At 33.8% G+C, this 26,350-nt stretch overlaps 1 protein-coding gene and 1 long non-coding RNA gene across 2 annotated transcripts in view; one reads left to right on the forward strand and one right to left on the reverse strand.

Annotated features, from left to right (window-relative positions):
* The window catches only part of LOC127879462 (uncharacterized), a 135,091-nt gene that overhangs the window by 35,387 nt on the left and 73,354 nt on the right, over positions 1–26,350 (reverse strand). The gene's annotated exons all lie outside the window — the stretch shown is intronic.
* On the forward strand, positions 8–25,727 carry LOC127879430 (haloacid dehalogenase-like hydrolase domain-containing 5). Its single transcript, XM_052426263.1, has 8 exons — positions 8–172; positions 2,489–2,698; positions 10,345–10,548; positions 13,051–13,087; positions 14,207–14,381; positions 17,233–17,278; positions 19,938–20,077; positions 22,178–25,727. Exons 1-8 carry the CDS (start codon positions 50–52, stop codon positions 22,563–22,565), a joined length of 1,323 nt encoding a protein of 440 aa, XP_052282223.1. The 5' UTR covers positions 8–49; the 3' UTR covers positions 22,566–25,727.

Here is a 26,350-nt window from a genome sequence, read left to right on the forward strand (position 1 = left end):
TGAAACGATTGGCTACATTTGACACACCTCTACAAAGGTCAAGGACGTAATGGCTTCTGTAGCCAAATGTTGTACTCGTATTTACAGAGGATTTTCTAGTGTTGTACGGGATAAAATTACGATAAGAAATGGAAATATTCACAAACAGCCCAGGCGATATTTGAAGACAAAGGTAAAGTACCGAGTTTATGTTATAAAACTCGTTGATTTTGCTAAAAAAAAATTCATTATTTGTCTTCGTTTTGAGACATGATATGTCAAACTTGACATTGTTATTGTTTGGCAGAAGTCAGCTGGTCGACTTACAATTTTCAATTATTCATACATGCCAGAATTTTTTAGGTCCAAAGCGGGACATTCCATTAAAAATTGTCGGGACATTTGACCAAAAAGCAGGACACCTAAAACGATCTATCATTCCACCTTTACTGTAGTCAGTATAGTACTAACAAAAACTATTGATACTTTTATTCAAGACATAAAACATCTGATATGAAGCATGAAATCTAAAACATAACAACAACAGTTTTATTAAATAAGACAATAGCAAACAACGAAGATAATATTCATCTTTTAAGAGTACAAAATCTGGAACATTACGACAACAATACCATTTTAAGCCATCTACTACTCGCGAAAAGCAAGTTTTCACGGTTTGAAAAACGAACAATACAGGCGAGGAGCATAAAATATACATACCTATCTACCAAGAACAGATACCAATTAATACATAGAGACCGACATTCTTTTAATCCACATTGTTTTGGGTACATTGAATGCGATAATTGTCATCAATTAACAAAGTGTCTCGCCCTTTGTCGGCATGTTTTCTATTCGCCGAAATGGAGTTTGTAACCCACGCTCTGATTAGTCAGGAGAGAACCCTGCCAAATACCTGTATGACGAGCGCTGCGAATGGTTGCTTATCAATTTTCAATAGGTAATTTACTACGCCAGGGGGCGGAGTTTCGTCGATTCGGTCAGTTGATTGACCTCGGCGTGTATTCGGTAATAAACAGAAGCAACTTTGATAGCGCTGCGGATATGATAATTGCCAGATTTTAGGGCGAAGTGGTTATCGCTGGTGCTTTTGATCAGGGCGATTACAGGGAAGCCGCGGCGATATAATCGCACGAGTCGCCCAAAGGGTACTTTTTTAAAAGAATAAATTGTCATTTTTGAGGGTTATCAACTGGGTATTATTTAAAATTGAATAGATTCTGATCTTGGATGCTAACCATGAAGCTTTTTGATCAAGGTGTTAAGGGGTGTTGCTGCAGTTTTGCTGATTTTTTTCCACCAAATAGATTTTGTCAAAAATTTATATTTAAGATATACATACAAATACTATATGAAAAATGAAATAAAATCATAGGGTCACCGGCCTTGTTTTGATTTTATTCACCAATATATAACATGTACTTTTTCGATAAAACTGAAAAATCTCTAACTGCGTAAACATAATTAATAACCTATGAAATCGGCAACATGTAGATATTTTTTAAGCTAAGATACATCATATACCATTTAATTAAACCACACACTAACAATAAAATGGAGTACACAAGTTAAATTTTAAGAAATTAATTGTTTTAAATTTTTATGTCACCCAAAAAAAAACATCATTTTTTTATTAATTTAACCACATTAATGGAATTTAAAAAAAAATCTACCAAATAGAATTCTGCGAAACTGCTCATATATGTTCATCTACGTATTGTCATCATTAAACACAAATAAAAAAGGGGGTCACCGCACTTTTAACAGAGATTTTTTGTTTTAATTATCCCTACGGTCTAGAAGTCGAATTTCATTTAAAAAAACAGCAATAAGACAAAACCCAAGTACCGGTACATAGATTGTAAGAAATATGCATAAACATTAGAAATTGTTTACTATCTTGACTGCTTTAAATTGATAAATATAAACAACAGGACTAAGGAGCTCCAGTATAAAACAAGTATGCAATTAAAGGAAGAAAAAAAAAGTAAAAAAAAAAGATAACCCCGCCTGGGATCGAACCACTGACAATTGTTTTATGAACCAATTCGGTCATTTCTGATGATACTGATAACAAAAATATTGAGTTGTGATAATAGCATCATCGGTGTTGCTATAAATATATCTTCAGTTAAATAAACTGCCGCAACACCCCTTAATGTAACGTTAATGTAATGTGAATAACATAAGTCACATAAATGTGAATTGATATTTTAAAAAAATCTAAGCATGGTATAATGATTATAGGTGTGTTCAGTCATTATGATTATCACTTTGAAATGGAAAAAAAATCACTTTTAAAATAAAAATTCAGCAAATTGATGGAATTGGATGTAAATTGTTATTGCTTGTGAGCAAAATTTTTCCTTTAAGGAAATTTTTGGTAAAAGTGAGAAAATGGTAATAGATATTAAGAGTAAACTCACAATTTGAAATTTGTGACGAAGGCTTTTTTTAGATTTCTTGTATTCATTTTCTTTAAATGCAGGAAGGCAAGAAGGCAGATTTTGGTTTCCTTTTCGATATTGATGGCGTATTTGTCAGAGGGAAAAAGGTGCTGCCCCAAGCCAGGGATGCTATCAGACTTCTGGTTGATGAGAAGGGGAAATTCAGGCACCCTGTCCTTTTTGTCACAAATGCAGGCAATACTCTCCGGCAGAACAAGGCCGAAGCCCTATCAGGATGGCTTGATGTGGAGGTAATTACATGGAGTGTTATGGATAATTTGAAGTCGTTTTAGGTATACTGTTTTAATTGTTAACAGTGGTTGAAGCTGGTATGAACATTGGTTGTAGAGTAAAGACTAACTGTGAACAGTTGTATGCAATGTGAGCATTTACTGTTAATGATATGCAATTCTGATCAATTTTAATATTGAATTTTATGTGAACAGTAGTTGTAAGTCATGTGAACAGTTATTGTAGGTAATGTGAAAAGTTGTTGTATAGACAATCACAGAAATCGATAACTCCCCAATTACCGCCCCTGAATACTCACACGCCCCGCCATTACGGTACTGAATAACAATACAGGGACCTTAATGTTTGTTTAGGTACACAAACAGTAAAAGGAAGTGAAGCGATTATATTTAGTATATTTGAATATATAAATAGTTCATGTTATCAATTTTATCATCACATAATATTTTGTATTTTTTAATGAATATTTTTATCAGTTATTTGGTGATTAATAAAAACAAGGTAAATCTGCATTTTTAAGAGTCATATAACTCAGCATGAATTACTGGCCTTGATTGACAATGTGTCATTTACCATGTTATTTGAAGGTGAGGCATGGTATCTTATCATAATGACGGGATCTACAGTACACTCCGAGCGTTTTCCCCAAAAAACGCGCTCCCTCCGCGGTTTTTTTCTGCTAGCGAGTGTTCACGCGGCGTTGGAGAGCGAGGTGAACTCGATAAAACGCTCAGCGTTTCGCGGCGTTCGCTAATTCCCGCGGCGTGTATTACTTTAGCCTAGTCGGTAAATGCAGACAATTTCCGTTTTTATCAGGGACCGCCGCACAACGCCGCGTTAGCAGTGTGCTACTGGGCATGCCAAAAAAATAAAAACATTGTCATTAAAAATTGTTTAAATACTGTGGCTTATAAAAAATAAAGATAATCGTATAAACAATTTATATATATTTTTATTTACAGTTACGTCGACAATATGAATGAATATACGACATGTAAAGCGTTTTGACAAATTAATATTTAATTCATAACACATATAACACCAGAATAAATGTTCCGTTTAATTTCCAAATGAGAATAATTGTTTGTAATCCGAAACACGCTCCTGATTTGTATTGTTAACACAACATTTACAGATGCTGCCAATATGCAGTCATCATGTATATTTCCCCACAAAAGCGCGCGAAAAATATACTGCAATGTACAAGTTCAAGGTTTATGCGTGGAAAGCGTGTGTGTATTGATTTTTTGATACAAACTTTGTAGTGCAGAGAACACTGAATTCTGTTGATTTCGGTTAAAGTTTCTTTGGTATTTTTGACAAAATTATATCGCGAATAATTTTATATTTCCTCCAAATTAATTTCAATTCAAATATCTTTATTGTTACGGTATTTTAGTATAGTAATTATTGAAACAGTTATTGTACTGTATACTGATTAAAGAAAACATCTGGACGGAACTGGATAAAGTGTACCTATTGTGTAGACTGCTGTCTGTGCTGTTTTGACAAAAGGGATTAACACGTGTGAATGTCACTCTGCCGATTTGGTCCATAATTACTGGTAAACATTGTTTTGAATGTCGACGCAACTAGAATACAACTGTGAATGTTTAATGCAACTCTTAACTCAATAGTTACCACCTTTTTTTAGCAATCAATGGAATAACCTACCTACAAAGAGAAAATAAATGCTTTAGTGAGCAGAGAATCGACTTTGTTCCGACAATTAAAACCATTCATTATGCATTCGTTGAATGTGTTTACTTGAGTAAGTTATGCCTTCAGACAGAAAGCGGCTTTCCTTTGATAACATCAAACTGTAAATTCACACAGATTTGCGAGACTTTTAATGGATCGCAACTTTTAATAGGGTCATTTGTTTACATGTTCAGTATAGAAAATCACCTGCTAACATGAAAACTTTGGATTAAATTATCAAAATAAAAACAATGTTGCAAACTGTGTTTATATTAATTGGTAAGTATTAGTTAAAAGACGACGTGTTGTTTGTCGTAAATCAACGAGTTTTATATACAACAACAACTACTTCTACAACCACGTCAGGATCAATCTATCTTGAATGGGTTTTTTTTTATTGTAAATATTATACTACATGTACATGTATGTACTTGTAATAAATGTAATTTTATTTGAAAATCAGGAAGTCAAACAAAATTAAATTGATCGTTATCTCGTAAAACGCGGAGTTTCCCCCGCGTTGCCAACGCCGAGGGCCACCGCGTCGGCTTATCAGTTTTGCCGATCGTTAACCGCTGGGTACAAAATCATGCAAACGCCGCGTATTGCGGGATTTTCTTAATCTCCCTCCAGGTCAATCCCCGCGGAGTAGCGAGGGAAATTGGGGAAAACGCGTGGAGTGTACTGTACACATGTGCAGAATGTGGTGTCACAGACATACCAATTAATACCTTTAATCCACCCTTGGGACACCGTCTCCCACTGAGGGAATGCTTTTGTGCCTTGATCGCAGATGTTTTTTAAAACCATTATCTTGCTTAAGTTGACAATCCGTTATTAACGAAGAAAAACATTACTTATTTTGTTCGAGTTTTTTACTTTCAAGTGTTTATTTGAAATCCAACCTTTAAAATGAAAATTTAACAAAGAAATTAATACGTTTTTGGAATGTATCAAGCATTATTTGAACCATTTTATTTTACTTAAAGGCCCTATACAGGTGACACATCCAATTATTATGCACATAAACTGGTGTAATTTTTTCAGATTTCAGTTACTCTTGCATAAGAAATGCTAATAACACAGCTTAAGTGCAATGTTGTCAAGAATTATGGAAGATATACCCGTTTCATAATTGGAAGACTTTGCAACTAACGTGATGTGTAGCCCCAAAGTGGTGATGTATGCTAAAATAGCTGAAAGAACATTCAATTTTATTTTTATTTTAAGCCACTTTTTACCTGCAGAAAGTAACTTATTACATCACTACAAACGTTATAACCATTTAGAAGAGACCTACTTTGTGAGTGATACCGGAAAACGTTGAAAATCAACGATATATTTTTGGTGACCTGAGTCACTTTCACTTTCCCGAGTAAACAGCGATGTAAATATATTGATTGTTTGTAAACACGATTGACTTGGAGGACACTGTATTTTGAGCTCAAAACAAGTTGTATTGCTCATATTTTTATGGTAATGTTCAATAGCATATATATATTGTTTTTGATAACCTTTATAAATAAAATATGGAAAAAAATATTAAAAAATCGATAAATAATTACGGATCGTCACCTTTATAGAGCCTGTAAGGCTCCATATGTGTCATGTTGATTATTTTTATCGTTAGTTTATATTTTATAAAGAAAATAAATTAAAGAAATAAATCAGTTAAGTTAATATTGAGAATAACACAAACACTTTTTTTAGTCAATAGACTTTGATTTTACCATTTAACAGTGTTTTCATTATTAACCGATTGGCGATCCATATCATCGGTTGAAAATCTCGAAAAATCGGTTGTTGTTTATCTGATAGTGACATAAAATTTAGTGGTGTTACACCGCACCGTTTTTATGAAACATCCTTATCGATTCGTCGGTCGAAAACCAAAGAGCCGATCAGAAGCTTTGTAACAGAAACTGACGTAAATTCAGCATGGAGTCTGATCATGAATTTTTTTTTAATAATTTTGGATTTAACGCTTAATCTGGTTAGAAAGAAAATAACACAGTTGATTTTACTTCCTGTTTATATTGTTAGTTATTGTTCAATAGCTATCTTTTATATTTGTTTAAGTTCTCATGGTCTTTTTTGCGCTGTTTAAGAGATCAAAGCAGCTATTAAGACATTTAACTCAGAGCAGGGGTTTTTATCTGATTTTGAGGAAAGGGCCTGGCCTTTTTTCCCCTCAGATTTTTTTTTCCCTCAGCAGGTAAATTTTCCTCCAGACTTCATTTTTTTCCCCTTTAATTTTTTTTTTTTTTTTTAACTTTAAATACATTAGCTAACCTGATACAGTGTAGAAATAATAACATATTGCATAATTAAATTATCTGTTGCCTTGAATTTGTTTTAAAAACAGCAAAACATGTTGAATTGATTATTTAAGACTTTCCTTATTTTCTCCAAAATATGGCGTTAAGCGTGATTTTTCCCCCAAAATCCGGAATTTCGCGCAATTTTTTTCCCCTCAAAAAAGGCCAGGCTCTTTCCCCAAAATCAGATAAAATCCCCTGTTGCATATTCATTTTTTTCTCCGGCCCCCCCCTGAACCCCCTACCAGGGCGTTGCCCTTGACCCACAGGCAGCCTTGGCGGCCCCCTTGATCCCCGGCCTAATCTGATGCTTTATTAAAAACATCTGTTGTTTCAAATAATAATGCAAACACTGCATTAAAATGTTATTTAAATACCTAATAAAATAAAAAATAAAGGCAAAAGCAGATGCACTTTTCAATAAAAAAAACTCTTCCATGTTCTGACACCATACACATTTTCGTCAATTAATATTTCCTTTACTAGTTCATTTTAAATCACAAAATTCATTTCCGACTAGAGATTTTTTTTATTTAGCTTGAAAGCTATTTTTTAATAAAAGTACATGTATTAATAAAAAAAACAATGAAGTTTTAGACTAAACCAGATACTTTTAATAAAAAAAAGTTTGCTTCTACCTGAAATCTTACTGAGTTTCGCTTATACCGGTAAATATTTCCGGACCAATTTTATAAAGCTTGAGAAGTTTTAATGAGTGTGAATTGTTTTATTAGAAAACGAATCTGGTGTTGTGGGAATTATTGCTTAAAATTGTGGCTGATGAGCTATTTTATGATGTTGATGTACACATTATATTTGTTCACATATATTTATTGCCATATAGTTATTTCCATTTAATGACCTTATATGAAGAAGGCATTGAAGAAGGCATAGGAAAGTTAAACTGCCAAATTATTCTTTAATTTTGAAAAATGTGTGTTCACTGTTCAGTTATTCACACTAACATCATGAGTCTTTGATGCCATTCAGGAAGTAAACCAGACAACCCAGTTTTCAATTTCATTTTCTAAACCGTAATTTCCTGGTATTTAACATTTTAATAAATTATGGGTTATCAAGAGATTGGTGATGCAATTGGTCGAATGCCAGTTTATTTTGTTGAAATGTGAAATAAAGTCATTATAAAGTGCTCTATATAAATATAAATATATAAATATAAATATATAAATATAAATATATAAATATAAATATATAAATATATAAATATATAAATATAAATATAAATATATAAATATAAATATATAAATATAAATATATAAATATAAATATATAAATATAAATCTGTCAAGGCTGGAGACTCGTATTAATTGACAGTCACGGTCCTATATTGAGATATCTTTCTATCTCTTGCTACACTGTACAGGGCTGTAGCATTGACAGTCACGGTCCTATATTGAGATATCTTTCTATCTCTTGCTATACACTGTACAGGGCTGTAGCATACTGCACTAGATGTATAGGTGAGTGTTTATATTATTGTCCATAAACTGGGACACATAATTGTCGTGACACAGCCAAAGCAAATGTTTACCCACTTGTTATTGGGACATTCATGGTAGATTTTAAACAGCTTGATTGCCTAATATGTATTTAGAAGAACATTTAACCTTTCAAGCACAGAACTTTTGACCTTATTCTTCATATCAAACTGTTACATTAATGGTTTTTATTGGATGCTTTTTCTTTGGAGACCAGTTTTAATTGTTAACAATCTGAAAAGGTTTCATGTTTCTTCTGATGTTTTCCTGCAAAACGCTGTTTGTTTTTACGATTTCCATAAATCATATAGAATTTGCAGACTTAAACAGTAAATGAAAAAAGGTAAATACAAAAATATGCACAAGCTAAACAATGACAATGGTGGAACTTTGTTAAAGGAAACACTTGTCAGTAATAAGACAACGTCACTTGCTTGTTAGCTTGCAGTTTTTTCTAAACATATTTTGTTCTCATGTCCACTTTATATAGGACTTGTGGTATTAAAACTAGTGATGGGATTGAACAATCTCTGAAGAAGTCTCATTAAGCAGCTTTAGACTGTTTAAGCCTGTCTTTTCTTTATGGTGGTTGCAGGCCCTTTAAGCAGCTTTAGACTGTTTAAGCCTGTCTTCTTTATGGTGTTTGCAGGCCCTTTAAGCAGCTTTAGACTGTTTAAGCCTGTCTTGTCTTTATGGTGGTGGCAGACCCTTTAAGCAGCTTTAGACTGTTTATGCCTACGGTGGCATAGAGGTGACATTCACTCCTCTTTTTTCTACTGCTGCTGCTGTTACTGCTCTTCCTCCTCCTCCTACTACTACTGCTGCTGTTGCTAGTAGTAGTAGTAGTAGTCGTCATCGTTGTAGTAGTCATAGTCGTCATCAGGTCGTCCGTCCGTCGTCCATTGGTCGTCCGTCATCCCTCCTCCAGTTGTGGTCCGTCTGTTGTCTATTCGGCGTCGTCCATCCGTCGGTCGTCTGTCGTCGTCATCGAAGTGGTAGTCATAGTAGTTGTGGTAGTAGTAGTAAAAGAAGAAGTAGTAGTAGTAGTTGTAGTTGTTGTTGTTGTTGTAGTAGCAGCAGCAGCAGTAGTAGTAACAGCAGCAACAACAGCAGTAGTAGTAATAGTAGTACTAATAGAAGTATGTTTTGTGATATCAGAGCCTTGCCTGCTTTGACCAGCTATATATATGCGTACAGAATATTTACACATGTTACGCAAAATTTGATTGGCTGACTAACTCGGGATCTCGAGATAACGAAAATTCTCTCCTCTCTTATAGAAAAAAGAGGAGTGTTTTTTTCTATTTCGAGATTTCTAGATCCCGACTTAGCTTACTCATGGCAACGAGATAGAAAAAAGAGGAGTGCAATCTAAAAAAAGAGGAGTGAATGTCACCTCTATGCCACCGTAGCTTTAGACTGTCTTCGACTGTCTTTTCTTCAAGGTGGTTGCATACCCTTTAGGCAGCTTTAGACTGTTTATGGGGAATATGCCTGTCTTTTCTTTATGGTGGTTGCAGACCCTTAAAGCAGCTTTAGACTGTTTAAGCCTGTCTATTCTTCAAGGTGGTTGCAGACCCTTTGAGCAGCTTTTAAATAGGCTGTTTAAGCCTGTCTTTTCTTGAAGGTAGTGGCAGACCCTTTAAGCAGTTTAGACTGTTTATGCCTGTCTTTTCTTTAAGGTAGTTGCAGACCCTTTAAGCATCTTTAGACTGTTTAAGCCTGTCTTTCTTGAAGGTGGTGGCAGACCCTGTAAGCAGCTTTATACTGTATATGCCTGTCTTTCCTTGAAGGTGGTTGCAGGCCCTTTAGGCAGCTTTAGACTGTTTAAGCCTGTCTTTTCTTGAAGATGGTTGCAGACCCTCTAAGCAGCTTGAGGCTGTTTAAGCCTGTCTTTCTTTAAGGTGGTGGCAGACCTTTTAAGTAGCTTTAGACTGTTAAAGCCTGTCTTTTCTTAAAGGTTGTGGCAGACCCTTTTAGCAACTTTAGACTGTTTAAGCCTGCCTTTTCATTAAAGTGGTTGCAAACCCTTTAAGCAGCTTTAGACTGTTTAAGCCTGCCTTTTCATTAAAGTGGTTGCAGACCCTTTAGGCAGCTTTAGACTGTTTAAGCCTGTATTTCTTGAAGGTGGTGGCAGACCAGGTTGTGATGTCCCACAGTCCTCTGCGGATGTTCACTCAGTTCCATGACAAACATGTGCTAGTGTCAGGACAGGGTGGGGTGGTCGATATAGCCAAGGGCCTTGGCTTCACAAACATCTGCACCATGGACACTTTACGGCAGGCCTTTGTACATCTCGATATGGTAGATCATAATAGACGGAAACCTGCGGTATGTATGAGCTCATTCACTGTTTTTGCTTTATGATTATTTATTAAGAACTTACAATTTAACTTCATAAATGTGTACAGATCAAATGTATACACAGCAACAATGGATAAAGATAACCTGATTTTTAATATCAACATGGAAGAAAAGACTTAAATCAAAAGCCAAATTTTTGTATCCAAATCATGTATATCAAAAAATTCGGAAATGTCCAAAATATTTTTATTATTGATATATAGGTAGTCAGATGTTTATTAACAATAAACTGTTATAGACATTGTTAACGTATTTTGCAATAATGAAGTTAAAATATAATGTACGAAAATATGGTAGCTTTGCACTAAAATATTAACTATGAGGTATCACAAACGTAAATCAACCAAGTACATCATGCAGCAAATGTATGATTTCCAAAAGGCTTACGTTTGGTTACTATAATGTTAGTGGCTCGATTTTATCATGGAAAAATCCTGTAGAGACCAATAGATTTGGGACATCTTACAAAGCCAACAATCTGCTGCAAAAACACTTCAATTATTGACAGAGTGTGACTGCAGACAAGGGTTATTCATGCATCGTCAATTCACTCACATTCACACCCATACAGCCTTTGAGTCATTAAACATGTGCATAATAAACAGTAAGGGGGATTTAGGTGAATTTTTTGTGTGGTGATGTTCATAGCATATAAGAGATTTATAAAAATGGGTGGGCAGGATATCCTTTTTATCAATCAGTCTTATTCAAACGAAAATGGTCTTCAACCGACAAAACCTTAAATGATATAATCTCTGACATCTACTGATATCTATGACGTGATTTAATATTTTTATGGTTTCATTGAATGCTGCCAAACTGCGAAATCACATTCAAGGACATGTTTTCATATTTTATTCACACATTTATTTCTGGAAAATTAGCTTGGGGTCTTTTTAGCTCGGCTGTTTTCGGAGAAAACCCGAGGTATTGTCATGGCCAGCTCGTCGGGTCGTGTCCGCTGTTCGGGTGGTGCTGAAACCTTAACATTTTTGGGTCACTAGGTCAAAGGTGAAGGTCACTATGATCTCTATAAAAAATAATTCTGACAAGCTTTTATCTTTGAAATGAAATTCTGGGATCAAAAAAAGCTTTTTATAGATAGTTAAGTACAGTACCTAGAAGTTCAGCTAAAAATATTGTTGCCAAGTTTTAAATAGTCTAATATTGTGTATTGTGGTGCTGCAGAAGTCTTTAATTTATGTAAATGAGAATATTTAAATTATGTTAATAAGCATCTTTCATTTATGTAAATGAGCAGTTATGGAAATTCTTTTGTTGTTTGACATCCAAATATATTGTTTCTTGTCATAAAACACTGCACTTCATTTATTAAGCTACAAATAATGAGTGTATTGTGTTTGTTTGTTTATAAGTTGAAGCAGATTAGCAGTTTCTTATAGCCTGTTAAATATTTGTAACAAAAAAACACACAAAAAGTCTTAAAAAACACACACAAAAAGTCTTTCTTTGTTTATCTTTCTTTGTTTATCACGTTATCAATAAATAAATACAATTTATATGTCATTTAATTCTTTATTTTGTTTTCACAAGATGGGTTACAATTTGGTAGATTGATATCAAAGGTCAATTTTAATTTTGTATAAATACAAATGTATATGAAAACAGGACCAAATTGTAGTGAAAGATGTCAATTGTTACCTATCGCAGTTGATACATTGCTGGACAACAAGTCTGAGAATTGCCATTTGGATCCTTTCCCAGCCACATAACTTGTGTTGTGATTGGTCATGAAATTCTTCTCTGGCCATTCTTCCTCTACGTCTTATTTAAGAAGGGAAGTTGTCAGTCATTTATAAATGAGCCGCGTTCGGAGAAAACTGGGCTTAATGCATGTGCGTAAAGTATCGTCCCAGATTAGCTTGTGCAGTCTGCACAGGCTAATCAGGGACAACACTTTCCGCTTTTATGGTATTTTTAATTCAATAAAGTTCCTCCTTACCGAAAATCAAGTTAAGGTGGAAAGTTATGGCCCTGATTAGCCTGTGCGGACTGCACAGGCTAATCTGGGACAACACTTTACACACATGCATTAAGTCCAGTTTTCTCGGAACAAGGCTCAAATATAAGCCCTGTCTCAGAGGATTATATTAAATGATTGAGTGCCATCACAATGATCTATCTGATAATTACAGAAACCATGCAACCTCTGATGTTTAACCCTTTGCATGCTGGGAAATTTGTCGTCCGCTTAAATGTCATTTGCTGAATTTCTAAAATTAGCATTTTCTTCGATTTTTTTGAAAGAATACTATCAGAAAAGCAAACAGTTTGGATCCTGATGAGACGCCATGTTTTGTGGCGTCTCATCTGGATCCAATTGTTTGCAAAGGCCTTTAAAATTTGGTTCCTTCGCTGAAAGGGTTAAATTGTCAGGTACATACATCTGTGATCATTTTGCATTACAAAGTCTTGTACAACCAATGTTAACAGAAGCTTTCTTTTCAGCCATGTGCGTTTGAAGAATTTTTCCCAAGAATTGAAGGTAATCATGAAAATAATCAAAGTAACAATACTGTATTTGTATATTGAATATAAATGTTTTTTTTGTTTGTTTTTTTTTAGAATGATATTATGTTGTGTTTTCAGTTTCAGATTATGTTCTTCATGTTTCAGAGTTACTTTTATTGTTTGTTATCATTACTATCTTGGTTATGATTCACTTTAAGATTGCCATAATATAAAAACTGTTCCATAATTTATGTCATGTTGTACAAGGGAATTTTTATTTTAAAATCAACGTTTATTTTAAAGCGGGACTGCATGATTTTCATATGTGTTAAATTGTAATATATTGATAAAATATATTACAATAACACAAAATACCGGAAGGCAAGAACAATTATACATTGAAGACGAATTTCATAAAATGCAGCAAAGACAAATTAGCGCCCCGAGCCGATTGTGACGAAGATATTTCGTATATATTTTCCTACAATAGCGGAAGCATTTGTCTTTTTATTAGAATCAGAGTAAGTGTTAGTGTGTCATATGAATAGATATCGTTGCAGGAAATTAAAATGATCTGTAAAACTAAATTAAGATTCACATCGCACATGCATGATATACATGCTGGCAAATTCGACTGTACAGACATTTTCTATTTCAGAATTAAATAGCTGGCTTATTTTGCATTTTTCGACACATGTTCTTCTTAACTTTTATTTTAATTTATATTGAAATATATGTATAATGAGTTTTTTACACATTTTATATAAATTCATAAATATTTGACAAAATTGTGCAGTCCGGCTTTAATTCAACAACTTATACCTGTCAATCTTGTTAATTACCTAAACAGGAAGCCGTGGCGTAGTGGAAATGGTGTCCACCTAGCAACAGGGAAATCATGGTTCTATTTCCTCTTTGGAAGCGTTCTTTAGATCTTTCTCATAGACAAAAAGTACTGGTTCTACCCTGAAAATACGCCCAATAACCTTAGGCTTTTGATGCAATCATGCTAAAGAAAATAGGTCAACTAACTCAACTGATCTCATTTAATCTCAACTAACTCAACAAATCTCATTTAATCTCAACTTACTACAAAAAAAATTGAACCGTTCCCAAGTTCTTTTTGTTTTGCTAATGGCACTCACTCTTTCAGCTGTGATACTCTTTGGTGAGCCAGTGCGATGGGAGACCAACTTACAGCTCATTATCGATGTGCTCTTGTCCGATGGGAAACCTTGTGTAGCACCCAAGGAAATCCCATACCCACATCTACCAGTGCTGGGCTGCAACATGGACCTGCTGTGGATGTCAGAGGCTTGCATGCCCAGGTAAAGCCAATATAGGATGGAGATAGCAATGTGTTACCTTCATTCTTAACAAATTAAAAAATTCCTTTTTAATATTACTGGTCATGTACGTAATTCCGGCCACTTTTGGGACTATTTAAGAAAAATCTTTAGTGTCAGGCAACTGGTTGAAACAAAACTTCACATATATAATCCTGGGTTCAAAACTCACCTAGCATGAAAATTTAAATAGAATTAGATCGGTGAATGTTACTTAATGAACAGAAAATGATGACATGTAAACTATCCATTTTCGTAGGTTAAATGTACCTAAAAAATCGGCCACTTTTCAGTTTGATCTGCAGATAAAATTACAAAGCAATATCTTTAGACAAATGTCCTCAATTTCAGAGTATTAATCAATGTTTATACTATTAAAATTTTTGACTTGAAATTTAAAATAAATGCGAAATTATTATACCAGTTACTCCCCCTACCTATTTTAATAAATATAAACAATGGGAAGCTGCTAATTCATAAAAAATACTTGTTTTTAATGGGTTTAATCAATTTTTTCAAACATAGCTAAAAAAGTAAATACATTTTGTAAAAAAATTTACTTCAGTGTTGATTATTAGTAAATGCTTATATATAATATTAAAACATGTAATATAGTAATATTATTATCAAGGGAGGTAATTCATATATCAAACATTTATATTTAGGTTCTGATTTGTATGTTTTGAATATAATTTTTTGTACAATTAATTGGTAAAACTTTAATTAAAGTTTATTAGATAAAATTAAAATAATTTTATCAAATATATTTGTTTCTTATATGAATATAATTGTTGCCACTAATGATGACATCACTTTCCCCACGAGCCAAATATTTCCTGCTATATTTGTGACATTTTAACACAAAAGTTTACAGTGATATGGTTCTTACATTTGCAACATATTGAGAGTAGGGATGGTTTTCATGTTGACTTTTCTAAATAAAAACAAAATAAGTGCGTTATGATCATGAAAATGATTTTACACAGGTGGCCGATTTTTTACGTACAGGCCGGAATTACGTACATGACCAGTACTGTATTTATTCATGTACAGTACCATATGATTTCAAAAATATTAATCTTCACAGTTTACTAAGACTATATAAATATGGATTTTTGCAGGGTTGTCATTATTAACCGATTGCCGATCGAATTCATCGGTTCAAATCGCCAGAAAATCGGTTGTTTTTCCCGAATCTTTAAAATTGCGATTGGAAGTTTTGATCATGCAAACCGACAATCATTAACGAGGAATAACTGTACTATAGTAGAGCGACGCCCGGTCATTCAGTCAGTCCATTTACTCTGCCAAAGAGCTACTGTTTTCAATAAATTTCTCAGCGAGTGGCCAATATTGATTTTTCCAGCTGTCAATCAAATTCTTCTTGGTAAGCACGTCAACCAATCAGCGCTCAGGCAGCCGAATACACGCCGACTCCATGTGAAATTGTATCAAATAGCTGTACATTTCACAGATTATTACTGTCCGTATCTCAACGAATGTTGCACTGTAGAGCGTAATTAAATAGTTTTTTTAGAAAGAGAAAAGGTTTCCACATATTAAAAAATGCTCTTCGATTTTCTACCAAAATAAAAGATATTAGCGACCTCTGCGCTACAAAGTTGTTATTCAGCATCTAAATATTAAAGTCCACGCTTTCTCCGAGGAAGAAAGAGGTGATGTTATACATGAAGTCTAACTTTGGCATGATTTTCATCTGTACACGATAAATGTGTCTCTGTTGCTAGAATTTTATAAAATTTCCATGAATAATGAAATCTGAAAATGATTTCGGATAACACATTTAATTATACGCATTTGAAAATACTTCAATTAAATAATGCATTTTGTTATACAAATGGTCATAACACATACATGTAATGTAATAAGTAGGTAAATAACGTGTTTTGAGATTGCTAAACTATGCATACATATAGGTCTACATGCATGAATGACCTGACAAGTTATATAACGATCCGGAATGAAAAGTACTCTGTAAAATTTAAAGAAAGGCGCGTTTTTATTCTCAGAAATTCACTTTCACTTTCGCAAATTTTTTTGAAAGGAGGTACCATACATGTAACAGTTTAGATTTAGTGGTTGACTTGTCGTAATTACTAAATATAAACGGTTCTCAATGCTCTCAAATCGCGTGACGTGATTCACACATGTTCAATAGGAATTCCCCAATCCCACAATTCAATTTGTATATGCACTTGCGTTAAATGGCCGACGACATTCATCGTCAAAATTGAGCGTAATTTGGTTTAAAAAAAAAAGAAATCGTAATAATACTGGATTATCGGGTAATGGATAGAATTGGAACATGCAAAGATCTATCAATATAATATGTTTTTACATTGTACAGTATACTTAAAATGTGAAAATCTTACAATTTTCTATTCTTTTTAGACCTCATTTTAACTTTTTATGCTCTGAAAATAGCAGTGTTTTGTCCCTAAAATGTCTAGAATTCGTTTTCGGTCGGGGGGCTTCGCCCACCTGACCTCCCTACCAGGGCCTTGCCCTGGACCTACAAGTAGAGGATTCCTTAAGATTAGTCAAGTTGCTCATACCAGTTTATATTACAGATATATCCTGTTCTGTACTTGTAAGCTACTATCGTTTACAATTATATAATTTAAACACAAGAAAACACTTATCTTCTGTAATACTGGCCAAAACTTAGTCAGACCCTTGACCCTGTGTGGGCTACTTTCATACAATAGTAAACTATGAAAATCCCTAAAATTAATGATAGATTTTACCTCTTGTAGTGATTTGAATTTAAGAATGCCTGTACACAATTCTACACTCATTAGTTTTTTTGTAGATTTGGCCATGGGTGTTTTTTACACAGTTTAGAAAGTCTCTATCAGGTAAGATTCATTTCTTTCTATAAATGTTAAATGTTTACCTAATGGCCATGCATATAAATGCCAGCAGTGTTACCTACCCAACTGATCATTGATAGAACAGTTAACCCTTTCCCACTGAAAAACAAAGTGAAAATGACTGTGCAAACAGCATAAAACCAGAACAGCCTGCGAGTAACTCTTACTTGCAGCTGTCTGTTCACTGGTTTTATGCTGTTTTGCTGCTCATTAGTATCTAAGGATTGGAAATGAAGCCTTAAAAACGTGAATCTGGTAAGAAAGGTCTTAAATTAAATATAACTATCGACGGAACTACAATTGCATCAAAATACTTTGCTAAGTGCTAAATGGTTGAACACTGACTGCTATTCCAAAGTCATTGGGACTGTCAAAATTGGTTTGAAATAGGATGCTTGAAATTGTGATGTTCAGTCCTGTACCAATAGACAATCCCAAAAATTAATAACGAAATAATAAATGTTTAGAAAAACTAAGATATGTACTATTCAATAAAAAAAAGTCTGCCTCGGGTTTAATTGAATCTTATAAATTTTCTTTATGATTATCTCCAGACCTATAGAAGTTTTTAATAAAGAAATTATAATGTTATAAACAAAGGCAGATATCTGATTTTCAATAAAATTGTGTACATTGGCTATAAATCTTTCAAAGTTTTGCTATTAAATATTTCACTAATAACACTAAAAATCACAAAGTTTACTTCGTACTTTAGATGCTGATATAACCCTTAAAATTATCTGCGAATAATTACATTTAATAAAGAAATAGCAAACGCATAACTGATAGGAGTACTTTTAAAACCCAGCTATTTTGGCCTTAAACATTTCGTGTTGTCACTGAATATTGTTGCACAGACAGATATGTTAGAAATCTGTATTTTTTTTAGTCAACTTTTATTTTTAACGATGTGAAGTATAATTCATTAATGTTTATTGCGAGATCTTTGAATGCTGTAGTCTACAAGATTCTTCTGTACAGTCATGGCAGCGGGTCACAGGATAGCCAATATGTCGGCGATCAATTGATAGATTCTGGGATTGTCTATACATGCTATAATAAGTGATGCATGTGTTGTAATAAATTATATAGTTGATAATTAAATGTGTACATTGATACGAGGGTTGGTAAATGATAGTGGTACATATTTTACAAAAAAAAACATTAACTCAGCATTCATTTCGCTTTGCTGATCAAATATATATTTATATATAGAAATAAAATAAAAGTGATGTATGACTTACACTTTTACTAATCAGCGCCTCAAAAAGGTCATAGTTGATTCTTTGCTTACATTTTTTTGTAAATGCCAATAGATTATTCTTCGATTGCCAAATAAATTGGTCCACACAATCATGATATCTGGACACTTTGTCGCATGAAGGTCAATTTTACAGTGGACACTTGATGTTTGTGCTTAGTCCTTATAAGGTATAAGCCATAGTTGCAAATGTTCACATGACTGTCAGTTCTATTTGTTTTCAGTACATTTGCAAAATGTTTAATAATTTATGGATCACATATTGTATGCATCAACTATGGTGCTTGCTTAAAAGTCAATTTCCCGTGTGTGAAATAGGCTTAATACATGCTGAATAAACTGTACGTCAACATTATGTCCAGTGACATAAAGCGGGGACATCAGTGTCCTTTGGTCACATTTATAGTCTTAATTAATGCAAATCCATGTTATTTTCTACACAAATGGAATTTTTATATACTTCTTACATTCACAATGAAGAATTGAAAAAAAAGAAAAAAAAAGAAAAAAAACCTTAAAATCACATAAAAATAACAATGATATTAGTAATAGAATAGTTGGGGCAAAGATTAGATGGAGCTACGCTTGGAACATGTCATCTTTCTGAGAAGAGGTTGCTGTAAATCAATCAGCGCTAACTCTGTAAGCCAGAAAAGTTAAATGAGCCATGACAGCAAATTCATCTGACCTTATAAAGACAACTCAGTTGGGACCTATATTTTAGTTTAAACTTTAAAATACTGATGAATTTGAAACAGGAAATTAGAAATACTAACGTTTTTTTGTCACATAAAGGAGGAAAGAATGGGGACCAAAAAAAGTTCTATCTAAATAGCATTTTATTTGAATGTTTCAAATAGCAATTTCTTAAAATGAGGTATACCTGTACATTTCTTTTGGAGAGATTTGCTCTGCTAGTTTTGTTGTAAAATAGAAAATCTATTATTTTAAGATTTTAAAATCTCATAGTGGTTAAATTTGCCTGTTATCCATAAGCATGCTTTGATTTAGTCAAATTGTAATTGTATTATTTTACTCTAGATTTATTATAAATACCTGTTATAAAAGAGACGTTTTAATCAAATGTTGATGTCTAAATGAGCCTGGTTCTTGGAACATTGGGCTAAATGCATGTGTGTAAAATGTGGCACCAGATAAGCCTGTGCAGTCCACATAGGCGAATCATGGATGACACTTTCCACTTTGATTAAACGTTTTATTTTAAGGAAGTCTTATTTAAACTAAAACAATACAGTCTTGATGGAAAGTGTCGTCCCTGATGAGCCTGTGCAGACTTTACTTGATTATCTTAGACACCACTTTATGCACATGCATTAAGCCCAGTTTTCACAGAACGAGGCTAAAAATGTGTTTGTCCTTTAGAAAATCTCAGGACGTGAGCTAAAATACACAGCACTGGTGGGAAAACCAAGTGAGTTGACGTATCACCATGCAGACTATCTTCTGTATCAGCAGGCCCTCAAAATGGGGATAAAGGGCATTCACACCATATACTGTGTGGGGTAAGCAATGTTGTATGTGCTGTGTTGGGTAAGCAATAGTTAAGCTTGTCATAGGGCATGTACACCATGTACCTGCTATGTTAGGCAGGATATACATGTTAATGCAGTGTTGGGTAGGCAATAGTTAAATTGGCATAGGGAATGTACACCATATACTGTGTGGGGTAGGCAATAGTTAATGTGCTGTGTTGGGTAGGCAATAGTTAAATTGTCATAGGGCATGTACACCATATGCTGTGTGGGGTAGGCAATAGCTTAACTTGTCATAGGGCATGTACAAGTGTACATAGGGCATGTGTTGGGTAGGTAATAGTTAAGCTTGTCATAGGGCATGTACACCATATGCTGTGTTTGTTAGGCAAAACATATATACAGTCTGCTCTCGTTATCTGGACATCGGATATCTCGATTTTCTCGATATGTCGAAGTTAGCTCAATGTCCCAACTTTTTTATGCCCCCCATCGAAGAAGAGGGGGTATATTGTTCTGCACCTGTCGGTCTGTCTACATGTATATATGTCCGTCCACCAGATGGTTTCCGGATGATAACTCAAGAACGCTTAGGCCTAGCTAGGATCATGAAACTTCATAGGTAGATAGATCATGACCTGCAGATGACCCCTATTGATTTTGAGGTCACTAGGTCAAAGGTCAAGGTCACGGTGACCCGAAATAGTTAAATGGTTTCCAGATGATAACTCAAGAACGCATGCGCCTAGGATCATGAAACTTCATAGGTAGATCAATCATGACTTGCAGATGACCCCTATTGATTTTGAGGTCACTAGGTCAAAAGTCAAGGTCATGGTGACCCGAAATAGTTAAATGGTTTTCAGATGATAACTCAAGAACGCATACGCCTAGGATCATGAAACTACATAGGTAGATTGATCATGACTCGCAGATGACCCTTATTGATTTTGGGGTCACTAGGTCAAAGGTCAAGGTCATGGTGATCCGAAATAGTAAAATGGTTTTCGGATGATAACTCAAGAACGCATATGCCTAGGATCATAAAACTTCATGGGTAGATTGATCATGACTCGCAGATGACCCCAATTGATTTTGAGGTCAGTAGGTCAAAGGTCAAAGTCACGGTACCCGAAATAGTTAAATGGTTTACGGATGATAACTCAGTCGCTTACGCCTAGGATCATTAAACACATTGGTACATTGATCATGACTCGCAGATGACCCCTATTGATTTTCAGGTCACTAGGTCAAAGGTCAAGGTCAGGGTGACCCGAAACAGTAAAATTGTTTCCGGATGATAACTCAAAAATGCTTTTGCCTAGGATCATGACACTTCATAGGTACATTGATCATGACTCGCAGATGACCCCTATTGATTTTCAGGTCACGAGGTCAAAGGTCAAGGTCACATTGACAAAAAACGTATTCACTCAATGGCTGCCACTACAACGGACAGCCCATATGGGGGGCATGCATGTTTTACAAACAGCCCTTGTTTCCTTCTTAATCTATATTAATAAATATCGCACGACTCGATTTTCGTTGTGTATGCTGTGTTGGTTAGGCAATAGTTTAGCTTTCCTGTTCATGTCATAATGTTCATGTGTTTTCGTTTGCGATTTGTGCAAATTTAAGAGATGTATCTAAAAAAAAAATATTTGCAAAAATAAATGAATACTTATATAACAAATTGTTCGGTGTACCCTTCCTACATGTACCATAACCTCCTTATCAAACTGTCCGCTTTTGGCCAAGTAATATAACCTTACTGATAACAGTTGCTACATTAAGAGCTGATAAGCCTGATGATTCCATCTTCATTCAAATATTTTTTCTCTTGAAAATTATGGGTATACCTTTATGATACGTGACAAGCGAGGTAATTATGTGTACAACATGTCATTCGCAAATGTGACAGAGTTTTATTATTTAATAGTGTTCAATTTTTAAATAGAGTTTAATTAATAGTTTTGTGTAGAGACAAACATTGATATATTGTAATCATCGTTTCTATAGATTGATTACATTAAATGTCTTTAAATGAAGGTTTAAGTAACAGAAATGGTCAATATTATGTGTTTTTGTTGCATGTACATTATAATAATTTATAACTTTGGTGATTTGCAGGGACAATCCGGAGTCAGATATATACGGAGCCAATCTGTACAACAAGTACCTTGAAAAGCGCGTACAACAGCGGGTGAAGAAACCAGTGCATCAAGTGGTTGGCTCACATGCCCCGGAATATGACTCGGATTCAGAATTTGAAAGTGATTTACCCGATGAGCTGAGTGGTGTTTACGCCAAGTCTTGTCAATCCATACTGGTCTGCACTGGTGTATATTGTTCATCACGAGACTATGTGACGTATGGCCGCCCACGCTCATCCAACCACAATCATCGAGATTTCGTGCTTGACCCAGTTTTGACTCAACCCATGTATGTGACTCAAAATGTATACGAAGCCGTAAAACTCGTGTTTGAAAAAGAGAAGGTTGTTCTGCCTAGTAGTTGATGATGGTTATCACTTAGGATTCCAGCAGACATTGATAATCGTATGTGATGTAACTCTTAGGATTCAAGCAGAGATTGATTATCTCATGTGATGTAACTGTGAACAAAATTTAGTGAAAGTTAACCTGTTTCTTTCCTTTGATTTTTTTATTTGTAAATAAAAATTATGCACTTACTGGAATTATGGCAACACACAGATGCTTTTAGGAAAATCAAAACTGTTTGTATGTATGCAATTATATTATTTATTGAAATGTTTTCCAACTTTTGAAGACTGCTTATTCTAGTGTGCTCTATTGTTATATGATTTTTCTTTTTGTTTTTATGTGAAAAAAAAATCAAGCTACAGTCATCTTGATAGTGCTTACAACACACTCATCCAATAAGTATTCCTAATCTGTATGGTAAACAAAACTCTTTTTATGTTTTTAAAGTGCTGTTTTTATTTGATTTCAAACTGTCTTTTTTTCGAGTTTGAGGTCATGTCCTTCTTGCCTAAATAGAACCAATGAGATTCCCAAATGGTTTTATTTTACTGATGTTTCCCAATGAATCTCTGGAATAATTTATATTTTCAAATATAATGCAGATCTGTGGTAATAGTATTTCATTTTGAGGTTTGTAGATTGCATCTTGATATGATAACATGTATTATGTCCTCTGCAAACTTTATATGCAATTTTATTACCATACATTTTGTGATGAATTTATAATGGGTCTGTTCTATTTTTAATTTATGCACTATGCTTTAATGGCTGTTATGCTTTGTTATCCTATTTATATGCCCTTCTCTCGACGGGACTTATTTTAGGAACACCCTTGGCAGATGGAGGGTTGGGCGGATGGAGTTAATTGTTTCCAACAGCTAACTCATACAGTTTTCATTAAATCTTCACCAAACTTTGTTCAAATGTTGTTGTTTTTTATTGAACATATAGGCTGAGTAAGATAATCTGCTTATTTGCATGAGGCTTTTAATAGATATTGCCCTTTATTTGTTAAAAAAGAAAACTGCGGAAAGCAGTGTTGCACCCCATGTGGTCAATTTTTTACATGTGGTGTGTATTTGTGTCCATGACCTTGTTTTTATATGTTTTTTTTCAAGGCACCTTTTCTCTGCGTTTTTAATTAGTTTGTTAAAATAATCAAATCTTCATTTACACAAGTTGTTTAGACTACATTACCTATTAAGTGATTAAAATATTGTTGTTTTTATTGTTGTTGTTATGTGTCAACTTTTATTTGTCTCTCTGAACATTATTTATTTGGTCAAGAAAGTTTCATGTGTGCTTTAACTCTTTTCTTTATTTTGAAAAGTTATAAATGTATCTATTCAGTATTGCAGCTAGTATGAACTCAATTTAAGATGTCAGTAAAACAAATATTATTTGTTGACAAGAATTTTCGTTGATTTTCATATGTGTGCTCCATTTTAATGAATTTGTTAACTTGCTTATAACAAAATAAATTGAACATATAATGTATTTAATTCGCCAAAAACATATATAGTAAATATTTTTAAAAGCACAGGGAAAATTTAATTTAATTAATAAAAAGAACTTTAAGAATATAAAGAAAGAAGTCACTACTTCAAACTATCTGGCTATCATTTTCAATCACCTATTTATACATTTATATTGATTTTCATATAATAAAGCAATTACAGATATTTTTATCTTCTGCATTATTATGTTAATAGCACTTGTTGAGCATTTTCTTTGCCTTTGTATTCCTGGCTTCACATCAATCCACAACTATCTGGAATTATCAACACAATTTGTTAAAGTAATATTTATTTTTTAAAGAAAGTCATAAAAAAGATCTGACTAATTGTTTTATCATACTATATTTTACTTAGTTTGTTAAGAAAATTTGTATGCTAGATAAAGGCTCTGAACTCTGTAAAAAATATTTGTATGAAATAACAATTTGTGGCAGATTCATCAGTCTGAGAACATTATATGACGTAACGACTCTTCATCATCATCATTATCTTACCTTGTCACCCATTTGGCCTGAAATTATGCAGGGTCATTCCAATCAATGTCTTTTTCTTCAGGTATGTTTATAACACAGAGACATTTTCTTGTGCTCAAGTCTGTTATGTATATTAAAAAAATTCATAGTCATTTTGTTGTGAACAGCAAGACACAACATTTCTATATACATTTTCAAGAGGTTAGTGGGGTTTAATTGAATTTCTAAAAGTAAAATCATGGTGAAAAGTCTTAGAATGCATCTTTCTGATTTTTGTTTTGATATATATTAATTCTTAAAATATTTATTACAATATTGTTCAATTCATTTATAAATGAATATAACACTGACCCCTGTATTTGTATTCCTAACTTGCTCTTGAAATACTAGTTTGTTTGTGTGTTGTTGTTGTTGTTGTTCGGGGGTTGGGGGGGGGGGGGGGGGGCAAATTTTTGAAGCTGTTGCTGTTAAGATTTTTCAGAGCATCTTTGTTTATTCTGAAAATTGATCATATTTTGAGATTGTGTTAGTGTTAGTGCTTGTCAAAGATTTTTATTTTATGATGGTATCATGTTCCATTTTTAGCTCGGCTGTTTTCAAAGAAAACCCGAGGTATTGTCATAGCCAGCTCGTCGTCTGGCGTCGTGCTAAAACCTTTACATTTTGTTAACCTTTTAAACATTGGCTCTAAAATCAAAGTGCTTCCACCTACAACTTTGAAACTTCATATGAAGATGCACCTTGATGAGTTCTACACGCCAAACCCATTTTGGGTCACTAGGTCAAAGGTCAAGGTCACTGTGACCTCTTAATAAAATAAATTCTGACAGGCTTTCATTTATTCAAAACTGCACCCGCAGCCAAGTGTTGGCACCCGTTATGCGGTGCTCTTGTTTACTATGTTGAAATAAAACATTTAAGTTTTAAGTATTTATTGAAATGCTGTACCAGGTTATCAGTATGTGTAATTCCTATTGATACAAACAATGGCAGGGCTTTCTTTATCTTGTGCAATTTTAAATGTAATTGATCTTAGTTATGCTTACCGGTATACTATTTGGAAGATGTGACAGTGTTAAGCTGTTTCAACTTCAATTCTAACATTTTCAGTACATTCAGTACATGAATACATTTCAATTAGCTGGTTTGAGGTCAGTTTATTTTCATAAGGTGTTTTTATGGCACAGTACTTTTTTGTTCTTATTAATTAAACTTCTAACTTGTGCTTACTTGTATTGTAGTAATAGCTCTATGGTGGAAAACTACACAAATTGGTGATTAAGATAGAAAATACTAGCACTATTGTGGACAATTACATCCATGAAAGTAAAAGAAGTCAATTTGCCCTCAGTCAGTCAGCTGATCTTATCATGATGGGAGGAGCTTTGATGGCCCCATGATTATTGTATTTCTTTTACCACATCTCTGAACAGGGTAGGCTGTGACTTATTGTTTTGTGATGAAGATTGTAAATAAACCTGTGGTACATAAGTAACAAGTCAATGGAGCAAATTGTCTTATTTCATTCGTTACCATTGGGACTTATTTATAATTTATATTTTTTATGTTTTATTTTTGTTTAGTTGCTCAATGCCACCAAACAAACTATGCTTATTCTATATTTTTACATTTAGTAGTTTTAATCTTGTCACCATTTAGAAATAATAATCAAATAAGAGGAATTAAGCATTATTAAATGTCTGATTGTTCACTGCAGTGTACATGTAGATCCAACACATTTTTAATTTTGTAGATCAGACTTGTAAATTTGCACATTAAAAAAAAGCATTGAACTGAGGCTGATCTTAC

This window comes from Dreissena polymorpha, chromosome 1 (assembly GCF_020536995.1).
Source record: "Dreissena polymorpha isolate Duluth1 chromosome 1, UMN_Dpol_1.0, whole genome shotgun sequence".
NCBI classification, from domain to species: Eukaryota; Metazoa; Mollusca; class Bivalvia; order Myida; family Dreissenidae; genus Dreissena; species Dreissena polymorpha.